Source organism: Parus major, chromosome 9, assembly GCF_001522545.3.
Source record: "Parus major isolate Abel chromosome 9, Parus_major1.1, whole genome shotgun sequence".
In the NCBI taxonomy this organism is placed as follows: Eukaryota; Metazoa; Chordata; class Aves; order Passeriformes; family Paridae; genus Parus; species Parus major.
In genome coordinates this window covers 15,998,910-16,026,293 of record NC_031778.1, presented here as the reverse complement: position 1 = coordinate 16,026,293, position 27,384 = coordinate 15,998,910, and the positions used below count along the sequence as shown (strand labels likewise).

General features: G+C 47.9%; 1 protein-coding gene across 4 annotated transcripts in view; it reads right to left on the bottom strand.

Moving 5' to 3' along the window:
- Window positions 1-17,186, bottom strand: part of DIS3L2 (DIS3 like 3'-5' exoribonuclease 2) — a 178,437-nt gene extending 161,251 nt beyond the window's left edge. Inside the window, exons 1-2 of one of the 4 annotated variants that reach the window (XM_015637358.2) lie at window positions 17,123-17,186; window positions 13,970-14,730 (exon numbers count right to left, since the gene is read on the bottom strand). In XM_015637358.2, the coding sequence (XP_015492844.1) occupies window positions 13,970-14,666 (697 nt within the window). In that variant the 5' untranslated portion in view covers window positions 14,667-14,730; window positions 17,123-17,186. Of the gene's footprint in view, window positions 1-13,969; window positions 14,731-15,673; window positions 15,703-17,122 lie in introns of those variants that run through there. The other 3 variants (XM_015637359.2, XM_015637357.3, XM_015637360.2) reach the window with 3 other exon arrangements.
- Between the last annotated feature and the right edge of the window lie 10,198 nt (window positions 17,187-27,384).

The window sequence follows — 27,384 nt, the reverse complement described above, 5'->3', positions numbered from 1 at the left end:
AGGCAGAGGGACAACTGAAGGTGCCAGCTCAGATCAGTCCAGAAAGAGATTACACACCACAGCAATGTCTCCAAATGGGAAGCTGAAACAAAGAGGAGGTTTCTGTTCTCAGTCACAATAACACAACATAGCTGGGCCTTTTTCTACACAATCAAGCTTTTCACACTCTGAGGGTGCTTGCAGGGCGAGGACTGTCTGAGGAGGTCGCAGCTCTAACATGGCGAGAGCACAGTAGCAAATTTAGGTTTCAGCTGAGGCAACTGAGGCAACCCAACCTGTATGGCCCACATAATGAGATGGAACTAAATTAACTGACTTGCAGCTGCCTAATGAATTTGATTTACAAAAGTCCTAAAGGTCAAGTTATGTTTAAAAACAGACACCAAAAGTAAAAGTACAGACTAGAGAATTGGCAAGACAATTTGCTCCTGGGTATGTTTTCAGAGACATTTTGGTGTAGGAATCTGACTTGAACTGCAACAGGCGGGATTTTAGGCTGCTCACCCAGAGAGGTCATGCAATCTGCTTTGTTGGAGGTTCTTAAAAATAGGTGAGACAGACATCTGCCAGAGTTGGTCTAAGAAGAGTAGTTTTTTCCTTGAGGTAGTGAAATGGATTACATGAGCTCGGAAGGCCCTCTAAAGCCCTCGTTTCTATGACAGCAAGTCACAGAAAATACTACTATGAATTAAAGAACCCAGGATAAAAATGAGGCTAAATCTTAACATATAATTAAGAAGGAGCTGAGAAAAAAATATAAGAGAGCAGAAAACTAAAATGCAGAGGGGAAAAGCAAAAAAATGTCTCATGAATTGGGCAGCAAGCTAAGAGCCAGAATTAGGCACTGCAGAGAAGAGTTGTCCCAGTACTTGGCTTGTCCAATGGTTCAAAAAATTTGGGGCCCCTACAGCCAAAATTAATGTACAGCAACAGCAAAGGGTGGAGAAGCATCTTTGTGTGATAAAAGGTAGACATGCAGAGAGGCATCTGCACATTTTCAGTACTTAAGCCTTGGGCTTGCTCTTTAGTGGGATTTTTCTTTGCTGAAACTCAAAAACAAAACTCAAAGATAAAATTCACACAAAAAAACAAACTCTGCTTCAACATAGCTGGCCTGCACAGCAGTTTATACACAGCCACTTTGGACAGTATTTGACCCCCTTAGCCATGACATTTATGGCTAAACAAAGCCACCCCTGTTACAAAGCCACAGGCAACTGTCACAATTAGCATTCAACTGGAACACATCAAATTCACATGACTGTAATTTCTTGTATTTCTTCTTTTAAAAGAAAAAGACTTAACTACAGGTCACCATCTGTTTCAACTAGAGTCACTATTAGTTTCTGCAATGCACCTGTCCCCTGAAACTGGAAGTTAGAAATACCTCTCAAGATGGGCTTTCCTGCTGTCCCCACTGCCCAGCATTAATATCCTGATGCATAAACAGATATAATTCTACAAAACAAACTGTAACTTGACTACTCTATAGCACAGGATATATTGAGACTATTCTTTCTGAAAAATCTATCACAAACATGGTTAAACTCTATTCCAGCACCATGTGAGTCAGTCTTACTTTTTCTTTGGTGTTACAATTGACTGATTTGTAAGACAGAACAAAATCTCTCATGGCAGGATGTCACAAAGTAGTATTGTATTCTAGGCATTAAAATAACCAAATATTAAATAAATAAATAAGTAAACGAATACAAGGCAAAAATTAAAATCACTTCAGTGTAAGGAAGACTAAAGCACAGAGCTGAGGTTGGCTGATCCATCCTAACAGACTTGAATCAACCACAGAGCACCAAACACATCTGGTGTACAGAACCACTCAGGCCTGAACACAGAGCAATTCTAGTGCACGACATGCAAATATTCACAATAAGCAGCAAATGCAACATGTTTGGGTGTTTTTCTGGCTGCTCAGATGATGCAGAGCTGCTCCCTGTGGATGCAGCCAACACTTGTCTGGGATTTCTAGATATTCTGCCGTTTTCAATGGGATATGACAAAGGACTAATAATTTGAGGAAAGGTGGTTGACTGTTCCATACTTGAAGTCCTCTGGAGGGAGATTTAGGTTGAAAAAATCCCAACTCCTGCACCAGGCATGGAGGCTCCCTACAAGAGGAACACCTAAACAGGACCAGCAATTCCACTCACGGAGCAGGGAAAGCCTTCCAACCAGCCAAAGGGAAGCACCTGTGGGAAGTAGAAACACACAACCCCCACTTCCACAGCAAGAGAGGCATGAAAAAAAAGTGGGTGCATTAGTGGGCTTTCAGAACAGCTCACAATCACTCACTCACTTTTATTCTCACCATGGACACCGAGAAAAGGAGCGGAAAGGATGCAGGGGCTGGTTGAGCTCTGCTGGAAGAACAGCCCTAGAGCTCCATCTGAAATCCAAACCACCTCAATTCATCTCCATCACAACAATGACATCACACAATGGCACATTTTGGTCTTTAAACCTAAGTACCTATTAATCTTTTCTTATTTGGGGGGGAAAAAAAAAGCATGCAGGCAGCTTCCCAGAATAATTGATCTGTCTTACAGTAAGAGAGGAGGCTAGATGTTTTAAATCAGCTTATTTTGACATAATTTATACAAAATCACTCTAGGGTTTAGCTTTTCAAAAGTACTGCATTTAATTAAATTTACATCTATTAGTCAGTTGATCAACTAAATGGTCAACTAAATCAACTGAAATGCTCAACTAAACATGAAGTTAGCAAGGCCAGAAAGTCTTTAATTTTATATTAAAATTTGCATATTGATTTACATAAGAAAGAATCAAGACCCTCAATTTTATTTACCAAAAATAAAACATTCTAACAGCCCTCTTTCACCTGACAATCTCTTTGATTACTACCAGCAGAGAAGGAAAGTATCACTGAATCTTCATTGGCACATCCATGACAACTCCAATCCAGGATCCAACAAGAGCCAGTTTTACTTGAGAGATCCAAGAAAATTTCAAGATAAGGAGATCTTGGAATAGTTTCTCACTTTCCTACCAAAGGGCATCTACATTTTCACCAGATAGTTTTACCTCCAAACTTCCAGCTTTCTTACCATCTATATTATTTATGTAGATACCTTATAACAGCTAGGCAGCTCCCTGGGGTGAGTAGGACTGTGAAAGCATCACAGTGGTGCTGGTAACACCTCTGCAGTGTCTGACCACCCCAGACACTATCTCAGCATGTAATGGTTCCTTTCACATTTAAAACCAGAAATTTATGTTGAAAGCATTGGACAGAACAATATTGTTACAAACTTTTCCAATACAAGATATTTTCATCTATTATTTACTTACTAGTCCATGATTGGACACCAACAGCTCCACTAACTCTGCTATTGCTAAGAGGATTTTCCATTGTTTCCCAGCATAAGATCATGGTCTAGATATGGCAAGGAATCTTTGGAAAACCCTGTTTTCCAGTTAGTGTAAGCATGAGAAAAAACAGAAGCATATTCCCAGAACTGATAAGATGCAATAGAACCATTTGTTATCAGTTAATGAGACAGTCTTAACACACAGTTCCTAAATATTTGTCCACATTTCTACAATGTTCCATTTCATTTCTGACTCATTTCAATGACTTAAACCAATTTCCTTCAAAACTTCCAAATAATTCTTCAAGACAACCCAGCTGTGCACTCAGTAAGACATGATAAGGACACACCCATGATCTTGAAGACATGGCAGCTACCAAAAGAAAGATCACGCAACACTGCCCTAGCCCCAAAAGCAGAAACTGACCAGCCAAGAATTATCCTGATACCAGCCTGTGCTTAGTCCCACACTCCCATTTAAGTCAGACTTGGTTAAACACAGAAAGTTAAATAAATCAAGTTCCTGCTCATCATTACTAGAGATTTAATGAATTAGTGTCCAACAACGAGGCAGCCCAAGGCATCACCTCACAGATCTGTAAATTCAACTTGGCCCTTGACTCCTGGCAGAGTTGACAAAGCAAATTTTAGAAACCATCAAATTTGGTCTTTTAGCAAATGAATACTCTGCAAGAGCTGCCAGGAAGTTCTATCTGCGACTTTATGAGGCACTATGGATGCTGATGTGTAACAGGGTATATTAATAGTCTCAATACTAAAGTTCAGCCAACACAAACTCTGCCTTGTTTTGGAAAGACATCTGGGACATAAAAAATCCACAATCCTACACAGCCCCTGAACAACACATCTCAGGTACTTTTGTGAATCTGTCTCTGCAGAGCTTTAATGAGCTGGGGGGACGCAGCTCCTGGCTGGGAGCTCTGGACAGGCACAGACCCACTGCTGGCACTGCTGTACCAGGCAACTGCCCCTTTCATTTTCCAAAGTCAAACTCTCCCAGCAGAAGACACTTTGCCAGTACAAACTGCATTAACATCAGGGTGGTTTTGCTAGAATCCCTGTGCCTGCCCCTTTCGTATACTTAAACAGGGAATTTCAAAGCTATTTGATATTTTCTGCAGCTCAAAGAAGCCTTTAGAATAATTCCCTCTCAAATTTTAAAAGCAGAATTACATTTGTTAGATTGTTTTGAATTTCTAATGCACCAGTGACATCCAGTAGATGCCATATTATAGAAGTGACTAAGTCAAAAATCTCTAAGCACTTAAATGACTACTACAATATCCGGGATCAAATTACCACACACAGGCAAAAACAATAGGCAAAACCAACAAACACCACTAAAGTGATCTCAAATGTGAGTTATGTCAACAAAAGCACTGGTCACAGGCAGGCCAGAAGTAATAAGCAATTTATGTTTTGCAAAATATTTTGTGGATTTAGGAGATTAAATGCCCCACTAATGGTACCAGCCAAATCCTTTTTTGTTCTAATTAGTTTTAAAAGGAAAAACACAGACAGCTGTTGGTATAGTTGCTCAGGGAAGGAGTTCTATATCAGGAATTAAAGACACTCCTTGCAGCTATCTCTGTGCTAGAGCCCCAGTAAGACACATGCAGGACCAAACCTCATCCACCATGCTCGCTGGAAGCACAGCTCTGCTCCAGCCTGTTAGGAACAGCCATGCTTCCACACCTTTCTAAACATGAAGTAAAGGAGTTCTTGGACAGCCTTGGAACAGAACCACCACACATTTTACAATATCTTGAAGCCAAGAGGTTAAATAAAGTAGATGGCTCAAGATTAAAGACAAAGCAATAGAGATGAATGAGGATGTCATGGGAAAGAATTCATTAGGGATGTAGGAGTGGAAAGGCAAGACTTGGAGATATGTTATCAGTACAGTGATGTTTCATTGCAACAGAGACCTGCAGGAGATAAACATGGTAGGCAATATTTCAGATGCTCAGTCTGGAGCCCAAGAGAAAATCTGAGAGTGCATTCTCCTTATCACAAGCAAATAAAAGATCCTTCTTCTCTCATTAAATGTAAATTCAAAGAATCTTAAACTGGAGGTTCTGCAGCACATTCCTCTGCTTGGTCCAAGCCAGACCATGAAGCTAAAAGAGTTCCTACAACGTTCCTGTGAGTCCTCCTCAAAAGTAGCCAAGGAAGCGAACAATTTGAAATTATCTTAATCACTGAAAAGTAGGGAAAACTTCCAGGAAAGGGAATATCTTGGTAGAACTGGAAAAGAATGGTGATATAACAGCAGTGTAGGGATTTAGGCAGATGGCAGATAGCATAATTAAGTTTAAAGTTAATTAAACAGTCATTCAAGGAAGAGAAACAATGCAAACCTACATTTACATGCACAGGCTCAGCCAAAATGCAAATTCTATGCAAATGTCCTGAACTGAGTGGATGCTGTCTTGAAATCCAGCTGTCAAAAGCAGCTCCCAAGCCCCCGGCCTCACTAATTGACCCATTATCATGAGCCACCAGGGTCCAGCCACAGTATAAATCTAAATGTAACTTTCCACCACCAAGACAAATCAAAATAAAATGAGAGGACATCATGTTAAGCAAAGACCTCTCCACACAGCTCTAAAATGTGAGTTCAGCAGCAATTCAAAGGACTGGAAAAGCCCAACTGGTTACCAGCAACTCTGTACAACATAACACAGCTCTGCCTGTGCCAGCCAGCAGGTTGTCTAGGGGCATGGCAGTGTTTGAGCACCAGCACACTGAGAGCCATCGGTGCAGCCAACCAGGAACAAACCCAGAGAGCTCTCTCACCCTGCCGCTTTGGAGAAGGTGATTCTCCAAACAGCTTTGGCAGAAAGTCCGCCAAAATCTGCACAGAAGAGTCCAACAAAAAAAGAACAAAGGGAATCTTTACCACATGGGGAACAAGTTGGCTGCAGACAGGCTGCCTATCCCCCAGCCAGTGACTCCAGGTGGGGAAATACAGGTTGTCATGGTTTGTGAGGGAGTTCTTAGGGCCACGAGCTGCCTTTGGAAGTGACTGTGCCACTGCAGCTGATCATAAAGGATTCAGATATCCAACACTCTTAGAATTAAACACTGAGGAAGAAACACGCCTACTTAAGAATGAAGATAGCAAAAAAGTGTTATGTCCATGGATATTAAGGAAAGTGGGGAATAGAGACAGATGCTCATTTCCAGACTCATGAAAATGAGGTGGGAAGCACACATACGGTGGAAGGCACATGTTGCCACTGCTCTTTTGCTTTAAGCTGCACATACTTATTAAAAACACTTGTGCTGCACGTCCCCAGATTTCAGTATGGAACTAGGGAAAATGTTCTTGCTGACTTTGGCTTTCAGAAAGGGCCTAGGCTTTGAAAAACTGAAATGAAGAAAAATGCACAATGGATTCTTTCTGCTGCTGAAAACAATGCTGTGGAAACTGCTCCTGACAGCCAAGATCATGTGCTCACGACACCATGCTTCCACTTCCAAAACACTTCCTAGCATCCTCATGCTTACAGGCTTTTGACTTCAATAACTCAGACAGTAATTGCAGTTTTATTCAATTGCTCAGCAGGGTTTGTGTTGTAGGAATACTACAGGAGTGTAAGAGCCAAAGATACCATTCCAGGCTCTGAACGAAGGGCTGGTGACGAAATTCATTTAGTAGCAATAGACTAAAAGTTTATCAAAATAGTTACTGTGCTCCAGCTGCGTGCAGCAGCGCAGTGGTGTTGTCAGGGAGGGGGTACATCTCTTTTGGTTTTCAGGACTCTCTGTGAACCTGCTCCACCCTGCTCGTGACCTCCTCGCTACCTACTCCGCCTGATGACTGCACTCCTCCAAGCTTCCACTCCTGCCTCAGGATGTGGGTCAGGGCTGCTTCCACTCCCCCTCATCCTTCCATCTTCCCTAAACATCTTCCACAATACCTTTTTGCTCTTTATTTTATCCAGCAATTACACTGTGAAAAGGCTTCTTCAAGACTTCAAGAAAAACACTTTAAAAACGCAATACTGTGGAAGTCCTGTCTTTGATTTTTCTGGGCTTCAGTAGTTTGAGAGAAGCAAGTTGCTCAAAGAACAGAAGAAGCTAAGAGGCTTTGAAAAGCAAAATACCTGACAGGAGGTGCTAACATACTAGAAGATATTAACAGCTGAAGAAATCAAAAGAACTGCCTTCAGATTCCTACATATCCTGAGGTAACCCAAGGTGCTGCTGAATGTGTTATTCTGCTGATGAACCATTCCCCATACTATCAACTCAGTGCAGTAGACACATAAATCACAATCCCTAGTAGTGTGGGGGGAAATGCCTAAAAACATACAAACTGAACAAAACCACATTTTGGCCTCTGGCTTTTATTTGCAGAGAGCCTGGAATATTCTCCAAGGCAGGACATGCCCCATACATCTGTGGGCTGCAGCTGCTAGTGTTGACATTTTCCTTCAGCACCCTGGAAATTTTTGGTTTTGTCACAGAAGACATTATTTTATGCAATAGATCACAACATTTTGTTTTCCACCCTGCCCCAGCCTAGTCTCAATTCTCCATAGCCTGGCTTTCCCCACAAGAGGGAGTTCAGGACATGCAGCCCACAGCATTTTGTGGTGCTGGTTAGCAGGGGATTGGGCTGGGAGGGCAAAAGATGGGCAACTGCATTTGGGACAGGACAGGTAGGACCAGAGTTGTAGAGGAAGTCCACAGCAGCCACAGGTGAGAGAGGAACCACAAGAGCCACTGAATTCAGCTGCAGAGAACCTGTCCTACCTACTTGGATATCCGTGGTGAAGGAGACTCTGGGACATTACCTGAGTAACAGGCCAGACCTGACCAGGGTGTGTGGGCTGACTGACCTCATGGACAGCAGAGGACAGAGGGCTTTTACAAATTAATTCCTGTTTGAATGACAGTGTTTTTCAGGGGTGGAAATTGTTATCAGGGCTTCTAAACATGCTGGTGACAGCCCACATACCACAAGCCTTGCTAAAACTGTTCCAGTGGTCATTCACCCTCACTGCTAAATTGTGCTGTATTTCAAGCCTGGATTTGTTTAGCCTCAAATGCGTTATATCATAATCTGCTCAACTGAGTAGCCTATTACTGAACATCTGTTCCCCATGTAGGCAATTTACTGAAAACTCCCCTCCCCCAAGCATCTCTGTGATAACTGAAGCAGGGTTCCTCAAATCACTCACAATTCCCAGCGTTTTAATCTTCCCTATGGCTGTCCTCTGAGCATTCATCAGTTCATCACCATCCGCCTCAAACCGAGGGCATCACTACAGGATACACTAACACCTCAGAAGCTGCTGCTCCCTGCCAAAGGCACAGAGTCCATACTCCATCTTCCAATTCCCATGCTCATACATTACCCTTTTGGCCGCATTTCACAGGAGGAGAACATTCAGCTGATTAATCCACCAAGAGCTCAAAACTTTTTTCCAAGCTGTTGCTTCCCTCACCAGGTTCCTTGCACTGCTATCATGGCTCTATGCTGGCAATCCAATAAATGGATTTTGTTTTGCCTGCTCCCAGTCCACCAAGTGATCCAGATGGCTGCCAGTAACTACCCCCATTATTCAATACTCTGCAAGTCATCAAAAAACCCTTTTCAATCCTACTTATATATTTTCTTCCTGGTGACTGACAGATGTATTAAACAGCACAGTCAGGACATGACACTGCAAGAACCAGACACACCTGTTGCTAACAATTCTAAATTTATTGCTGCATTTAATTAGTTTGACTAAACAGGTTAAAACCATTGCACATGTGCTGTGATTTAATTAAGTTCACACACTAACATCCATACTCACACCTTTGACATCAAAACCCCTATCTCATAAGAAACTGACACTGAAGAGCTCAAGAGGAACTTTGTTAAATAAATTGATGACATGTCACATGGAAGAAAATATTTAAATGAATTAAAAATCAACTCTTCTAAGAGCCTATTATTTTCCAAGGACTAACACCACACTGACAGGAATAGTTAACTGCACTACACAATGGGGGGCTGAGTGAGTAGAAAAAAAAGTTTTAAAAAGTAGCAGGTAAATAGCAACAAGTGTTTCCACTGAGGAACATTTTCACTTGAGCAGTAGTAGGTGAAGGAAGCTCCTTCATTCACAGAGGTGACAGCTTTGCTGTCAAATGCAAGGGCTCCTGCCGCAGCACGGTGTGCTCAGGGCTCTGGTAAAGGACACAGAAGACAGTTATTAGATCACATATAAAAAAACAGTCCCTGCAAGGGCAAGATCTCATCTCCCCAAGAGAGGATACATCAGATATTAACTCACATACTATAGCTGATGTTTGCCAAAAACATTAGTTGCACAAGATTCAGGAATGCAACATTTTTTTCTATCAAAAGCAAGAGAAATTTATGTTTGTGATGACGTTGCTAAACCATTAGAGAAAGGAGCATTCTATTTTTCATATGTTTCTCAGATGGGGCCATACAGTAAATCCAGTTTTCCCTTCTCTCCCGTATCTTATTACTATGATTAACGTCATCTAAGGAACGTTACATTGAACCTGGCAAGATTAGCTACATTTTAAAGATTTCCACAGCAACCAACATTCTCCATTTATTGAGCTGATTCTGTGGCCTTTAGTAGATTGCTGGCTCATGTTTACTGGTGCCAGATAGGGAGATAACAGCATTCTTCAGAACTGAATTCCACCACAGAAGAATTGGAACACTCACCACTAAAAAGTATCATTATCCCAATTTAGCATTACAAGAAAGGAAAAGCGGAAGCTGTGGTTCTTCCTCCAAAGTTCCCCCAGAGAAACAAAGGCAAACACACAATTATATTGCAGTGTACCATGGGAAGACAAAATACCTGAGATTTTGCCATCTTATTAAGGCTGATATTTCTTGAGCGGCTGTGCCCATCAAACACACCGGAAAGCCAATCCAGGATATTTCCTTTACCTATCCTGAACCTTTTAAATATCAGGTTTGCAGCCACAAGCACACCACCACCATCCAACAGCAACAATTGTTTTTAAAGCTCTGATGCTAAACACCAGCCTGCTTGCCAGCACCACTCCTCCATGGAAGCTACCCAAGTTGGTTAAGTACCACAGGCTGGGCAAATAAATGCCAAGTGTCAGACAGATGATAAATCAGAAAGGGCTGTGGAAATCTTCCACTGTTTCAGATGAGGCATGTTGTTACCCAGGAGTTGTCTGCTTCTACTCAGGGGGCATGCTGACCCTAACAGGCAAGATACCTCCATCACATCATAAACCTGTGAAGTTTTTAGTGAGAGAAGCCTCAGAAGGATACCTAGGGAAGCTGACTGTTCTTCCTAAGGAAGCTGTCTGCAGATACAGACTGAGACAGTATATCCAGCCCAGCAAAAATCTGAACCTATTTCAGAGCAGTCTGCCCTGACCAGCATCCTGCCCCACCCAAGTTTCAACATCAACCAAGCCACCTCACTCCCAGGTACTCTAGCTCCCAAGATCCTCTGAAATCAAGTGTGGGTGGGAGATCGTATTCCAGGTTTGGAGGACAGTCCTTTTCTGAATATGTCTGATTTCTAGGCTTTCCAGCAGACCTGGGAATGTGCTATCAAACAGCAATTCTCCCTCAGTGTGTGTCCTCAAAATGTAACTGAAATCTTGCTGTTCCAAATAAAACATAGTATTTGTTCTAAACTGTTTATTGACAAAGCAAAGCATCACAAATATTGAAATTCCAAATAGCAAATCTCAACTCCTAGCACGTGACCAACGCTGCAGAAAGAGTCAGCACTTCTGTCCTCAAGAAAAAGGAGGTTTTAAGCCCTTTTACAACAGCAACTTCAGTCTGAATAAAGATTTTGATTACTAACTATGGATTGAAATGGAAAAACCCTAAGAGCCTTTGATCAAAACGAGAAAACAACCCAAGGGACTTGATAATTTCCTGTTAAGGAAGTTTAACCAAATTTTAACACCCAAAGAATCTAGAGCATTGGAGATTTAAGGGAAAATACCAGGAGGAAAACTGTATTAAAAACTCTAAGCATCACAATTTAGGATTATTTTCTGGTTTATTGGGTTTTGTTTGGGAAGAACTTCAGAGCAGGAGGTTTTACAGTGATTCTCCTCACAGAGGTTTAAACTGCACAGAAGGGAGCAACTGTGGGATTCCTCTGTCTGCAGCTTCACTTTCCCAAATCCAAGATGCTGATGCCAGAGGGAATCCAACCTGCAGTCTCATGACTATGTCATGTTTCACACCAGGGACAATGAAGTTCTGTTCACACTCGTCTCTCCCAACTGCAAAGCCTCCAGTAGTTAGGAAAAGCAGCTTCTGTATGGAACTCCAGACAGGAACACATCAGCAGAACTGAGCTCCAGGGCTCAGAGATACCTGCTTGGGGCTCCATAATCTACTCTGCTTTCCTCTAAGGCCAGAGCACTGAAAGGACATTAACAGGGACCTGTCCCTTGCTGCCTACAGCTTGCCCCAGGGAACTCAAAGGGTTTTCACAGATCACTGTATCTGCCTTCACTATTAGTTCTGTCAGTTTCAGGGCCATTGCAAACCCAACCATGGCTAAGCTTGAGCTAAAAAGCTCTTAAGAAGAGGACAATGAAATGAAATGGTACAAAGAGAGATGCTTGCTTTTGAGATTAGCTCAAAGAGCCTTTTGGAAAGCCTACAACAGTCTAAAGAGCTAATTTGTGAAGAAATGTCACTCCTGAAAAGATGATACGCCTGACTGCTACAGCAGAAGCACTTCTTGCCATCACAGCTTCACAAGCCTTGATTTAAACTGATCAAACCAGACACCTGCCTATGCAAAATAATATGACTTGTATCAGCATCTAGAGAGAAATACAAGCTTTGAAGTGAGAAAATATTAATCTGATACTGTGATGTGTGAGTTCTTATACCTAAGTACTTGCCTACTGCAAAATCTTTATTTCATTTAAACAAGAGTTCTAAAATATACTCAGCCCGAACAGCAGAAAAGGCATTTCTCTAAAACAAGTGACATATTTATTTTTTCCTATTTCTTTCTGCCCCAAGAAACTGTTTTCACATCCCTGCAAGCGTTCTGGAGGGTAACCAGTTGCAGCTACATAGGAGGGTGGCTAGGGAGGAATGCAGGGGGAAGAAGAGGAAAGGTGTCACTGCTGAGCAAATGACTTTCCAATAATCTTTCCCACAGTGTGAGTTTTCCACCTGGGAAGTCAAACACAAGGGTCAACATGTTCTGCTTTAAGTGTTTACACTAAATAAACAACCAATTTTTAAAGGGTTTGTGCAATCCCACTTCCAACCAAAGCAAGAGGCCACTGGGGATGTTTGCTTTTGAAAGCCAGGCTATTTTTATTTTATCCATGTAGGCACCTGTAATTTTCCTGGATATAAACTGTATGCCTTTGAGACTCTTCATCTGACATCTGCTCTTCCTATGCTTCTAAAGCTGATGGAAGCAAAGTCTATTATGACAGGCTAGCACTACAAAGAGTGTTACAATGAACCGTGTAAAAAAGCCCTCCCAAAAATCAAGCTCATCAACCAATTTTACCATAATCTGCATTAAATCTCTATCTATGATCAGTTTTTCAAGAACTCATGGAAGTTTACCAACTTTAGCACATTATGTATTGCCACAGTCTCAAAAGTTACCCAGAGAAAAGTATATTACTTGTCCATCTTGAGTCTTAGGATTTAGTTTTTAAGACTGATTTAGCTAAACAGTTATTTGATTTTCAATTCAAAAGTTGTGATAGGCCTCAGGCTGATCTTACCCAGATGAGAAATCTATCTCCTTTCTACTTGTTACAGAGAATTTAACATGGTGACATTTATGAGTTCCTTCAGTAGTAGTTCATAAGATCAGGCTATCAAAGTATTTCAGCATAAATAACATTCAGAGAAAGTTTTAACCCATTACACTGAGAAATTAAATTTAAACTGTCTGGTTTTGGTTCCTTATTCATGCTGTGTTCTGGGGTTCTTTTAATAAAATTTTTACTTATGTCCCTGTCCTGGTTTAGGGCAAATTTGGCAGAGTCCCTAAGTAGGCTTTTTGCCTTGAACATCACATTTAAGAGGCACATTCACTTTAGTACTGCAAAATGTGATCTCTGTTACTAACAGCAAAATTTCCTGGAGTCAACACTCTCTATCAGGAATTGGCTAGTATACAGACATCTTAGCCCCTGAGAATTGGATTTACCTGGACCAAAAGCAAACCAGCACTCCAGATTCAAAGAAGCAATGCAAAGAAAAGCATGACTGTGCCCTGAGTCAGCTCAGATCCAGTGGTCTTATTAAGCTGGACTCTACACCACAGAAATTGGGCTCTTCTAGACCTGAGCTGATCCTGGAAACAGCATAGCCACAGTCACAGGGTTTAGGCCAGGGAATTAGGTCCTGCCAGCACTGAGCTGGCTCCACATGAAGGCATTTGCACGCACCACATGGCTTACTTGTAAACCAGGACAAAGCCACCCACAGGTAACCAAGGGCTGACTAACTTGGACAGAGCAGAACTGGCTCCTGTTAACTCATTCATGACTAACATACTGCTTTCAATTCCACAGTAATTGTAGCAAATGGACCAAACAATTCATTACAGTGAACTCACCTTGGACTCGCCCTGGAGACAAGTGACTGTTTTTTCTGGCATTCATTGCCAGCACATCCTCACCAAACTGTTCAGTCAACAAGTGTGCAGCTGCTGGATCAGTGTTGGTAGGACATCTGCCTCGTTTCTTATGTTTCTTCCTCCACATGTCCTCTTCCTCCCTCTCATCAGAACCAGAAGATTTCTGCAGAGCCCCCCGGTGTCTCAGGCTGTTTGATGCTCTCCCACCAAGGGTGTCACTCACATTTAACAAGCCAGATCCAGCTCCTCGCTGATACACATAGTAGTCTTCCTCCAGCTCCAAGTCTCCCTCTGGACTAACAATGGCATTTTTTTTAAGAGGACACCTGTTCAGAGCACTTTGGGGTTTATCATTCTCAAACCCAGGCAGGGGCTGTTCCAGGTGAGATGTTCTGACTGGTGAATAGCTGTGCATGTTTATCCCATTCCTGGCTGGATTATCCTTCACCAGGCCTCTCCTCAAAGGCAGGTCCAGATCCAAGCTGGGGTCATTGGAGAAGCCTTCTTCCAGCTGCATCTTCTGTGCAATGTGGTTCAGGTAGGACTGGAAGCGGCCGCTGTGGTGCTTTTGTACGAGCCTGGTGTACGCGTTCTTCTGGGGGGCAGCCGCCTTGCTCAGTCCCTCCTTGGCACCTTGGGCAGAAGCTGGACTTCTCACATGCCCCAGCTGGTCCATAGTGCAGTAAAAGGCCCAAACTTCAGAGTTATAAACAGACACAGAGGAAAAAGGGTTTATTTTCCTGAAACAAAGTGTCAAACAATTGATTACACCAAAAGATACAAAAGCATAAAATTTTTGCAGAAAAGGAATTCTGGGTTTGTAAATCACTCCAGTGTGGGGAAGGGGTGTCACAATGTACTCAACATCTGCCCTGCACCAAATCCCTGTCCATAACCTAGGACTGACCACAGCCCATAAACTGTACCTGGCCACACACCACATAAAACAAGGATTTTGTCCCACCCCAAATACACAGGATTGCTTTCATCTGCTCTTCCTTGCCCTCAAAAAGTTAAATTTAAGGAAAATTAAAGCAGCAACTGACAGACTACCAGAAGCATCAGTTTCGTGGTTATCAGAAGCAAAATTTTGTCATATCCAGCCTGGAATCCTCAGAAATAACTGCATCCTTACTGAAGTGCTTCACTCTTGCTGTCAAAAGCAAACACTGCCTGCCACCTCCCTCCCCTCTACAGTACTTCTCCATTGTACAGGACAGTTCCTTCAAACCACCAAGACTACCCATTTCAGCTTGTCTTTTTAGCCATGAACTCCCTCCCAGTGCAACAGAAGTAAAAAAATAATTATCTTGCAAGAGCTCCTAATTCTTACTGAGACACAGCTCCATCCAGCACCAGTTTCTGTAGATGGTATCACATCTCCACCTTTGCTGCACAAGTATGAAACTTAAGCAGATCAAGTATCTTTCAATCCTTTTTCAGGTGCTTTAGCTTTTAAGCTTTTGGAGCAAAACAATCTACTAAATTATGCTCAGCTACTTTGAGGTAAATTATAGGTATAGACAGGACATAGCAATGATTTTTGCTGTATGTAAAATCAAAGAAGAATTTAAGAATTTCTTGATAATGGAGTCCAGTGCAACTACTGGCTTCTGCATGTTTTCACAAAAATGCCTCTTTTTCACTTCAGGACAAGTTTGAAGCTGAAGAGATGAATTTTACCCCAGCTGGTACATGAAGAATTTCAGGGATCTCCGTCATCTCTGCTACCCCAGAACCGTGGGGCACTGGACTCTAAGATTAAATAAAGGACACTGCCTGTTACTTCCCTTCTCTAAGCACAGGGATGTTAGCAGGACAGAATATAGAGATCAACAAAAGTGAAATTTATATTTGTTTCCCTACTCCCACCATGCTTGGAATTTTCCTTTGCCCTTACTCAGCCCTCTTTTCCCTTTCGCTGAGATTGCACAGAGGATGAGCACCCAGGCAGTCTCCCTCCTCCAAGCACACCCTGCCTGGGAATGGGGCATGATCCAGCAGGGACCACGGGCTGCAGAGCCAGCTCCTCCTCGGCGTGCCTGCTCCGGCCCTTTCGGAGAAACAACGCACATTGCACCGGGATTTACTTAAGTAATTGAGCACGGATGTGAGCAGGCTTCACAATGCAAAGCAAAAATTAAAAATCCCTGAACAAATAGGAAAAATTCTTTATGTGGTTTGTGATTTTTGTTCCTAAGATTTTCCATTGGTGCTGGCCAATAGCTAGCCTCTTCTAATAGACAGACCTGCTACCGAGCTATTACAAAACACACACGGGTAGGTCTACACGAGCTTTCTTCTAACATCACCTTCTCCTGTTGCCAAAGCAACAGGAGCAGATAACATTTATAAAAGCTAGTAAGACTACTCTCCAAACAATCATTTGGTTCCAGGAGACAGGAATTTGTCATCTTTATTTACCAGTAAAGAACAAACATTCACAGCTTGCCTTCACTCTAATTTCTACAACGTTAACCACGTTAGCAGTCAGCAAATGCAGCACTGAAAAAGACACAAGCCCCTACGCATTAGAGTTTCATTATTAGTCTTCTGCGAGCAAGCAGGAATTGAAATATTCCCAAGGGAGCCGAGGGAAGGCAGAGGTGGGTACAGGTATATCCGCTCTGCCTGGGCACGGTGATGAGGACGAGTGAAATGCCAGGATGGACTCGCAGAGGGAGGACACTCGCTGAGCTGGGCCCAGGATGAAATCCCCCCTGTTATTGTCACCCGGCTGGTTCTGAGGATCACCACTGTAATGAATGCACCTCTATTTATCACAACCACTGGCCTCCATCACACGCCCCCCGGGGTATCCAACTCCCTAGCCAACGCTCCAGCTCCAGCAGCACAGAACCCCCGCACCTTCGGCGCCAGGAGCAGCCCCTCGCCCGCCGCCTCTCCTGCCAGGCGCCCCCGACCCCTCGGGAGCGCGGCCCGGGCCGCCAGCGCGCTCCTGCCGGGCCCGGCGCGGCCGGACGGGACAGAGAACTGCGGGGCCCGGCTGCGGCGGCCCTGCCACCGGGCTGGCCGGGGCTGAGCGCCGCCGGGCCGGGCTCCGCTGTCCCCCCTCCCCTGCTCGGTCCTGGTCCCTGTCCCGGCCCCGCTCTCGCCCCCCGCCCCGCTTACCGGCGCCGCGGCCGCTCCGCTCCGTTTGAATGTCCCAGCGCCCCGTCCGCTTCCGGGGCAGCGGCGCCTACGGGCCGCGGCGGGGCCCAGAAGGGCTCAGCGCGAAGCGCTCGCCCCGCGCCCGCCGCGACAGGGCGGGCAGAGGGATCCGAAGCGGGGGCTCGGGTGTCCCAGGCGGGGGCTCGGGTGTCCCAGGCGGGGGCTCGGGTGTCCTAGCCCCGCTCCCTGCGCTAGACGCAGGTCCCCGGGGTCTCCGGGGGGACGGGGCAGCCTTGGGCTCCTCTCGGCCAGGCACAGCGTGTGAGGGTGGGAGCCCACCGCGGGCTGAGCTGGGCCATCGCGGGGACATGGGAGGCAGGAGGTGCTGCCACCCAACCCGGACTGTCCCCAGCCTGCCAGGTTTGCAGCCACCGGGATCCCTGAGGGGTTTTGGCAGCCACCTGCTTCCAGCCGGAACCTCCTGGGATGGACTGCTCCAGCATAAGGCCAGCGCTCCAGCATCAGCCAAATTTGTAGCCAGGTCAGTGAAAAAAGCACAGGTCAGCTGATCTAATATTGTCAAGATCTCAGTCTGGTGTTGTCCCTGAGGAAACTCACAGCTTGGCAAGCACCTGTACCTCAAAAGCCCCATGGGGAAACGTCCTTCAACGCCTACGTGGCTTCAACTGTACCTCAGAGAAGAGATCTCCAGGATCCTGTTCCCTGAGCTCTTTGGGATCCTGTTCTCTGAACTCCTTGGGATCCTGTTCCCTGAGCTCTTCCTGCTCCCCTGGCACTGGAAGTTGGGCAGCAGGCAAACCACTGATCCCCTGTTCACCCACGCAATAGCACACCAGGGAGTGACCAGCCCTTGGTGCTGAGCAGCACTGGCCTGACCTCCTCCAGGGTAAGTCAGAGCCTATGGATGACTATTAAAGCATGAGACCAGAGTCAAGAGCTGGCACTTTTATCACCTCCTCTTTCTGTGACCACAGACCTCTCACAAGGCTTTATAGGAGAGTCAGACCCAGGCTCTGGCTGACTGGGAGTATGTGGTTTGGCCACCCTGCTGTTACCTGCAAACTCAGGTTGTGTTTGCCAAAGAATTTCAACGAGTAGAAAATCTGGAGAGCAATAAACTGTCCTCATGGCACCCCCAGTCAATCCCAGTTGAGTTGTCTGCCTGGAGAATCCCCTCAGTAAATGGAGGAAGGATCCAAAGGGACCTGAACTGGTGTCACCAGGCAGGGGAAAGGCTCAGTTTAGTCTTCATTTTGGCAGGAACATCTGAGCAGGCATCCGTGCTACCCCTTCACTTAGGATGAAGATGCCAGCCCCATGGTCCTTATTCTTCATCCTACATCCTGCAGATCAGTGTGCACATTGCCTGGTAGCAGTCACCTCTAGAGGCCATGAGGCCACATCTGCTCAGGGTGCAGCATCACCTGTGGCTGCCAAACACAACCTGGCCCCTCACCCATTCCCACAGCCAGCACTGCTGAGCCTCCATGAAGCTGTGGCAAGCCCAGACCATTCCAGCTCCAGCCCTCGGGTGGGTCGAGGGAGCTGCCCTGAGAAAGTACCGGGCTTTTGCTGTGGACCGAGGGCAGCAAGCACAGACCTGCCTGCACAAGGACAGTCACATCCGCCCCAGCGCCAGCATGCCACCAGCAAAGGCAGCGTCTCGTTTGCACAAACCATGCACAGCCAGCAGCCTCTGCCCACGATCTGCTGGCACTGATGCCAGCTCATCAGCAGCCCCACCCTGGCAGCTCTGGCCACCTCAAGGAGGAGAGTGAGGACTCAGCTCTGCCCTGGCATGGCTGGGAGGCAGCTAGTTGCCCCATGCTGGTCAAGAGCAAGAGAGCAGCCATCCTCTGTTTGAACAGAGCCAGCAGTCACACAGCAGCTACTCCCATGGGACCCAAGGAGAGACGAGGGAGACCATTTCTGCTGGAGCTGGCCCCATGGGTAGCATGGCCACATGGGATCACCCTGTCAGAGAGAGAATGTGTGCTCCCCTGCTTCCCTCTGGCTCCTGATAAAGCAAGGTGGTTGGCACCTGCTCTGTGAAGGCACAGTGGTGGCACATCTCCAGCTGTTCAGAGCTGACCCATGCCATCCATTCAGGCTCCCTTGTTGCATGGAGGAGAGCAGGGATGGGGTGGGGGGACCCAGGGCCTCCAGCCCCACTGTCCCCCTCCATGTCCCAGCCAGGTGGGAGCAGCAGCTCCTCTCCATGTTGCCGAGTCATGCTGTGTCTCTGTTCTTCACTCCAGTGGGGATGAAGCTGAGCCAGGAGCTTGGCCAGGCTGCCCCCTGCACCAGGTGGTGCCACCAACAGCAGTGGCTTCAGCATGCCCTGGTCCTTCCACAGACGGGAGAGGAAGGGGGAGGATTCGGTGTTTGGTGGTGCCGCTGCTGGCAGTGGGGCCGTGGCTTCCAGTGATATCAGGTGTGGTGAGGAGAAGGATATGGTCCCACGGCTGGATGCCTCTGTCACCCTCACCTCCTGCCTCCATTGGGGCCCTGCTGCACAAGGGGCCATGATCTCCAGCAGGTCAGCAGAGCATTTCTCAGCCCTGTTCTCCTGGTAGCAGACAGGGATTTGGAAATCTGGTCTGCTCCATGGGGCAGGGCCTGTGTTTGTGCCCTTTTTTGCTCTACCTCATCACTGGCCCAAACAAATAAGAGTTACAGAAAATCTGTGTCTCCCTCCCAGTGCCCCATGGGCAGACAGAAGATTCTGAGTGGCTGGGACCTGCTGCATCCCCATTCTTCACACCCTTTGGAAGAGGTCACGTGCAGACATTACAGCAAGCTGGTGCCTCTAGCAGAATCTCAAACACAATCCCTCCCAGGGAAGGGCTGGACTGCTTCATTGTCACCTTTGGCTTCATCTTCCATCCACACCATCCTTGTGGCTGCTGAACAGAAGGGAGCCATTGCCTCACTGCTGCTTCCATGACCCTCCATGGCATCTTATGGGCTTTCTAAAAGGGAAAGGTCCCTGAGCAGATTTTTCCCCTGCACTCTCATTTCCTGGGGTCCTGTAGCAGCAAGCCCAGCCCAGTGCCCTGGCTTGCTTTCCCACAGCACAGGATTATCTCACCATCTTCCCCCGGGCAGTAACTGGTAGCTGCTTCCCGACTTGGAGGCTGGAACGTGTTGCAGCACCTCAGCCAAGGTGAGAGCACCACATGGCTCCTTGGCTGGGAGCTCCTCACTTACGAAGGCTTTGGCTCCTCTGCCTGTGGTTTCAGTGAGCAGTGAGGGCCCGCCCAGCACTCGTTGGCATCAGTGTTAATCAGGAGTGACTGGCCAAGGGGCTGGAGCCACCCTGAGATGACTCAGCAAGGGGAACCCTGGACACTTCCATCTGCTTCCCACAGCCCACCCAGCGTGAACGGAGGCTGCACATGGAAATGCCACCCCTGCAAACCCAAGTGTCACCTCTCCCAATATTTCAAATTGCAGTCCATAGCAGAAGGCAGCAAGGTGCTCTGCCTCTGCCTCCCTGCTGTTGTCTGCAGGAAAGACCCACAGGGCACAAGGATGTGCTCAAAGGCAAAGTGGAGCTTCGAGTTTGCTCTGGAGCCTCTGAGCACTCTTAGAAATGTCTTGATTGCAGCAGCAGCACCCAGCATTAAGCCTGAGTATGTCTCCTTTTGACATCTCTCAGGCACTGGGAGTCATCTGGGCACTTGGCCCGAGGGCATAAGCCACGCTCAGGGAGGATAAAGGGGAGCGCGACAGATTTATTACCATAAATAAGCTAAAAACCATCTCTCTCCCCACTAGATATCATCTGCTGTGTCACAACACATGTGGTCTTGCCCCACCCGTCCTTCAGCTTCTCCAGTCTTCTCCTGAGCCCTCCATACCTCTGGTTGGGAAACATGCCACCCAAGATCAGGACTGATGGGTTCCCATCACCTTCATTGCCTAGAGGAACGTCTGCAACTCACCCCAGGCAGGGGACAAGGTCTGGCTTGGCTTTGTTTGTCCAGTCAAGGAAGAAAGAACTAGACCCCAGCAAAGAGGGACAGGCAGACAAGAAGCAGGTGAAGGAGGCAGCGGAGGAAGGAGGTGAGAAGCCAGGGTAGGAGCAGGGTTAGTGTCTTGCAACTGATGTAATTGAGGCCACCTGGATTTGTCTTTTGGAAACTTTTAAGTCTCTTCCTCAGTAGTTCTGCCTGTCATAATGGTCAAATCTCTTTCATAACATATCCCTCAGTTTTCAATGTGGAAGGCCTTCCAGTGGCATGACTGAGCCTCTCAAAGGAGCTCAGACTGACTATGGATGACACCAAAGTTCCACAGGTCACATCAGGAAACTTGGGAATGGAGCTGCCCTGCACTTACTGAGCTTGTGGGCAGCAGGGCCAGGGGACAGAGGGGGTCAGGGCACATGGGGCAAGGGATGTGCAGTGTTCTCCCTTCTAATGCTCCCAGGGAGGTGGAAAAGATACTTTCCAGGAAGGCAGGAACTAAGGAACCACACGGCTATGCAGTGTGCTGAGGATTCACCTCACAAGCCCTCATCTCCACCCCTGCATCTCCCACTCCACATACCAGGATGAGATTGAAACAGCCCCCATGGGGACCACTTTGGAGACGGGTGATGAGTGAGGACAGCACACCGAGGGGAGGTGGGGGCAGTGCTCCAGTGGGACCAGGGGCCAAAGGGTCGGTGGGCACATCCCAGCAGCTCAGTGAAGGCAGGCGGGGGCTGCTGCTGGCCCCGCTGCGTCTGGCTGGCGGGGCACTGAATGAGAGCGTAACTTATCAGTATTACCTCATGTGAAAGCTCGGTGCCTTTGTATCTCAAGCAAACACCGGCCATTATGCCCCAGCAGGCCGGCATTGTTATTCTGTCTGGTTGCTAAAGGTTAGGGCTGTGGAGCCCTGCACGTCCACAGCGGCTGCTGTGGGGTGGCAGCGGGGCCACCGTGACCCCCTGCAGCCAGCAGAGCTCCCCGGCCACAGGAGCAGCCACCTCAGCTGTTCCCAGGCATGGCCAAAACCCAGCCAGACCCTTATCAACACAAGGCTGCCCCACCATTCGTGGTGCTGAAATCTTTCTCTTCCAGTGCCAGCCCCCTTGCCACAGCCAGGGTCATTCAATGCTCCTCAACTGGCACCTGTACAAACTCCCTCCCAAAAAGGGAAAAAAAGAGGCAAAAAGCCTAAACTACTTCAGTGGAATCACAGTGGGATTACTTCCTTTTAGGAAGTCAAAGGCTTGACCACCAGCACCGTCAAGACCAGCACAGGTTTGGCTCTCTGCATCCCAACACTCCCCTGGGGTTTCCCACAGCCAGGGGCTCCAGAGAGACACTCAGGAAGCCCAAAAGTCTTGCCCTGAATAACCAGTGGCAAAAGGGACTTCCCATCACCTGGAGTGGGTTCCCAGGAAGCCAGTTCAGAGGAGCTGGAGGGTGTTTGTGTCTGGCAGGGGGACTGCAAGGGAGCTGCTGCTGATGGCTTTTTTGAGGATGACGGGGGTTTGCACAGCCAAACCAGGTGGAAGAGGCTCCTGCAAATCCAGTGCTGCCACCACAGCCGTGGGGCCAGTGAGGACCTGCTCGCCAGGCCTGGGTGTGCACCTAGCACAGGAGGGCTCAGACATCCATCCCCCTGAGGCAGTGGTGGCATCTGTCTGCACCACTGCGATGGAGATTCCCTGGATACAGCCTGGGGGTCCACCCCCACAGGCCTGTGAGATTCTTTCTCAGGATCTGCACACAACTTGGCTCCCTGCAGGGACAAATGTGATATCAATAACTCGTTCTGTGGCCTTTCTGCCTTTTTGGGCCTTTTTGACCTTTGGGCAGTTCCTAGTCTCAAAGGGAAACTCAGTGCCAAAACCAACAAGCCTGGGATGGTGCTGGAACCCTGAAGCTGTGGATAAAACACTGCTAGACCCCCATTTCTGGGGGAAAGGCATCTGAAAAAAGGAAGACACAGACGACTGTGGCATTTAGTTTGGAAAATCCCAGCAACCTGCCCCTACATCAGCTGCAGAGCTGAGGCTGCCAGGAGCTGGAGGCAGTACAATTCATATCCTCTGAGGACTGATGCAGAGGGAGGCTCATGGTGTGGAGTCACCCGTGCGTTAGAATTGCTTAATTTTATTGACATTCAACAAAACCCTGAGACACTGTGTTCCTGCTCCCACCAGAGCAGTGAGGCATCCCAGCTCCAGAGCACAGATATCCCATTATAGCCCTGGGAAAAACACCCAGAATATCAGGAGGAGACTGTAGAATCCTAGGAAGCCCAGGAGAAGTGGCAAATCCCAAAAGGCAAAGCCCTGGGGGAAAAATACACTGTGCCTGTCAGAATATCAGCACTTCACTGGCAAAGACCTATGAGTCTCTGCCCCGGGCTTGTCCTCTTCTCCTCAGCTTTGCCAGCCTGGGAGGTTTTGGGAGGGGTCAGAGAAGCCCTCTTGGTCTCTAACCCTTGCAGCACATACAACTCCATTCTTGACAGACCCATCAGGGCAGCTCTGTGGGGTGTCTCCCCATCACCATCCCAGTTTGGGAAGGGGGGATATTGGCCATGCCTGTATCCTCAGACAGAGCCCTCTTCCAGACCCAAAGGAAACAGGGGAAAGTGCAAAATCACGTAGTGTTTCCTGTAATGCCTCATTCAGCAGCAGCAGCCAAAACAAACACCAGGAATGTTCAAACAGGCCAGAATCTCCATCAGTGTTTCACACAGCACCCCAGGAATATCACACCCCAGTGTGTGGACCCACCCCATCCCCATACCCACCTGGTGGCTGCTGAGGCTGGGGGCTAGTAGTGGCCAGGTTTGAGCTGCTGGACAGTGCTCCTGCCTCAGGGGCTACAGTTATTCCCCAGAAAAAACTTTCTTTAAAGCATCCTCAGGAGGCACATCACCACAGAGGGGGTACCAGATAGTCCTCTGCATGCACCAGAGGCTGCTCATCCATCCCAACAATCAAAATTGAAATCTCTTTTCAAACTGCTTCTCACTGAGCTGACTATCATCAGACTCCTAGAGAGGTACTTTAAAACCTGTAAAAAAAAGAAAACCAACTGTAAAAATCTCGTGTTGCAGCACATCAAACCCTCGCTGACATTCTCTTGGTGAACACAGCACACATTATATTCCTGGGGACTGGTAGTTGGTGACTGCTGGAGGGCAAGTAGCTCCTTTATCCTAATGGCTGCTCCATCTTTGTACCTCCACCTTTGTACCTCCTCTGTCCCACCACCTGGGATAGTCCTTAGCCAACAACTCCTTCAGTTGGCTGCTGGTTATGGGAAAACATCAGCCACTCTGCCATCACCATCACATGCACTCAGCCTTCTGATGTCTCTTTTTTGCAAAGGGATGATTGGCTTTCACATGGCATCAGCTGAAAATCCTCATCCTAGGGTTATCCATCCCTTGGTCAGGAAATGCTCTCCTGGCCCAAGGCAGCAGAAGAGACATAAATCTGGCCAGTGACTTCCCAAATCAATAAGAAATGTGCTTCCTAAGGATAAGTGAGTTGAAGAAAATGGAGATGGATCACTGTCTGTTCACTGCTACAGTAGCAGCTTACTTCAGACTTGAGTTCACTTTTCTATCCTATAAACTTTCTTGACATCATCCTCCAGAAGGTGCCTGGAACCTGGCTCCTAATTTCAGCCAGGAGAGCCAGGGCCCCACTGCTGCCCAGCAGGATGCAGCCTCACCCACAGACATTTCTCACCCCTTCCTTGTGATGGGGCCAGAACACTCCATGTTACTGTCACACATATCCCCATGACCGATCTCCTCCTACTCTCCAGATCATGCTGGCACTGGTCATACTTTGATGAATCCCTCTCCATCCTCAGACAGGGGACATGTGTGCCCTCTCACACACACAATACAGTCCCTGATCCCTTCCCCACTCCCTACACACCAAAAGTCCCCATACTCAGGGCTTACCCCACTTCGCCAAGATTCAGCAGCATCTCCCCATTTTTATCCCCACAGCAGCCCATTCCCCATAATCTGGGTTCAACGCTGGTATTTCTCAGGGACAGGCCAGCCCTGGTGCCCCTTCTCTCCTCCTGGCTCTTTTTGGGCCCCTGGGTGAAATGGGGAGGGCTGACACCCCCTCCAGCCCACCCCACAGGTCTCCATTCCTCCTTGTGCAGCTGTGCAGGATCCTCTTTGCTCTCCAGTGCCTGGGAAAGACCTCTGTGAGCCCAGCCCTATCTCTTTTTCACTTCTCATTCTCCACACATGCCCTGAGTCTGCCAGTTCTCATCCTGGGTGGTCATTCCACAGGGCTGTGCACTAATGAAGGCCCATCCCTTTAAGGGTTAAAAGCTTTCAGGCCCCCACCCCACCAGTCAAAAGGGTTTCACACTCTTAACCCCTTCCTGCACACCTCTGCTCCCCACTTTGAGCTTTTGCCACCCCAACGGATCTGATCTGGTTTGAGTTAAGGCTTTGTGTGCGCCCGGCTCTGACTTCGGCAGAGTAATTTGAATAACAAGGCTAATTGGATTTATAAAGCACAGCCCCCCCTCTCCCGCCCTCAAACCCGAGGCTCTGCACAGTGTGACAAAGAAAACACACTAATGAAAACCACACTAGTGAGAGCTGAGGGCAGGGAAGAGCCTCCTGCGGGCAGGCACTGGCTGAGACCTGACCGCCTTGTGGCATTTGTGGTGATGCTCTAATCCTCCGGGGCCAGGGGCTGCTGGAGCAGCTCCAGTCCCGGCCCCACGACCTGCAGTGTGCGAGGGGGGCTGGTGGCAAGTCAGGCAGCCCTTCCTGCCCACACTGTGACGTTTCTCCACAGCCATCTGCCTTGTCTCCTTCCCCATCCTGGGTCCACCGGGAGAAGCCACAGGGCAGGCTGCTCACAGCATCAGGGCAGGAGCCAGCACAACCAGGATGGTGATGGCAGGATTCTGTGGGGGTTGCTGAGCTGCTGGTGGCCTCGGGCACTCCAACATCTCCACATCTCATGGATGTTGAGACCCAGGGCTCAACTGCTGCTCCTCTTTCCCCTGCAGAAGCCTTGCTGATGGGGGTAGTGGTGCAGAGCCCCCCAATCCTTGCACCCTGGAGAGGCTGGCTGTCACATTCCAGCTACACTTCGTGTGGGACAAGGACTGAACCCCGAGAGAAGGGGCCTCTCTATGCTCCTTGCCTGCACCCACAGCTCTCTGGCACCCGGGGTCAGCTGTAATCCCAACTCCATCACTTTGCTCTGCCTGCACGCAGAGAAATGCCCAAGCACAGCTTCACACTCAAAAAAGTCCAAGTTGTCTCCACCTGGCAGGCACAATGGAAAAAACACCGAGACCTTCTCCTTCCAGCTCCCGTTCACATGGAGCTGAAAAGCCAATCTCGTTTGAAGTGTCCTGTGCCCAGTAGCCTGGGCTGTGGAGGAGGAAACATCTCCCTGCTCCTGAGCAGGGATACTATGGACCCCCAAAGAGCCATGGTCCCCCAGCAGGGGAAGCTCCCCAGAGATTTGAGGAGCAGCAGAGCCCAGAAAGACCAGGATACAGAGCAGGAGGAAAGGAACAGACTGGAAAATACCCCAGGGACAGGGGGAAGAGCAGAGAATGTTTCCCTGATCTCAGGGAAGGGATTTAGGGGGCAAATATATTTTAATGCAGTCCAGCCCTGGATGCTTCTGCAAAGAAAGGGGTGTTTTTCCTTTGGCCTCATGCCAATAAGAGAATTCCCCCCCAGACAGCGGGCCAGGGATGGTGCTCAGGAAATCCATCAGCAAAAAGCCAGCAGAGCTCTAGAACTGCCAGGAGCAGCAGAGGCACAAAGCCTACCCTGCCAGCAAGGGAAGGGCAAGGCTGAGAGCAAGGGGCCTCCTCAGCGGCCCTGTGATCCACTGGGGTTAATCCCAGGATCATATCTTTCTCGCGTACCCTCTAGCTCCAGGAGCAGGTCAGAGGGAGGCCAGCCCTGCAGTAGGTCAGGCAGTGAGGTCCTGTCCCCAAAAGGGACCCTGTGACACTGACTGTGCCTTGCAGGGGACATCCCCAGGGTGCTTGAAAAGCCCCATCTCTAGGGCCAGAACAACATCCAGATCCTCACAAAAGCAGAGACAGCAGGTCAGCCCCCCAAGCCAAGAGACCCACTTAGGTGCCCTCAAGACACACTGCTGCTCCCTCCATCCCTTTGTGTCCCCAGTGTCCCTGTCACGGAGGGCAGTGGCCCTGCTCCTGCCGGGCAGGGACCTGGGAGGCACTGTTTCTGATTTAATCCTGGATGTGGGGGAAAAAAAAAAAAAAAAA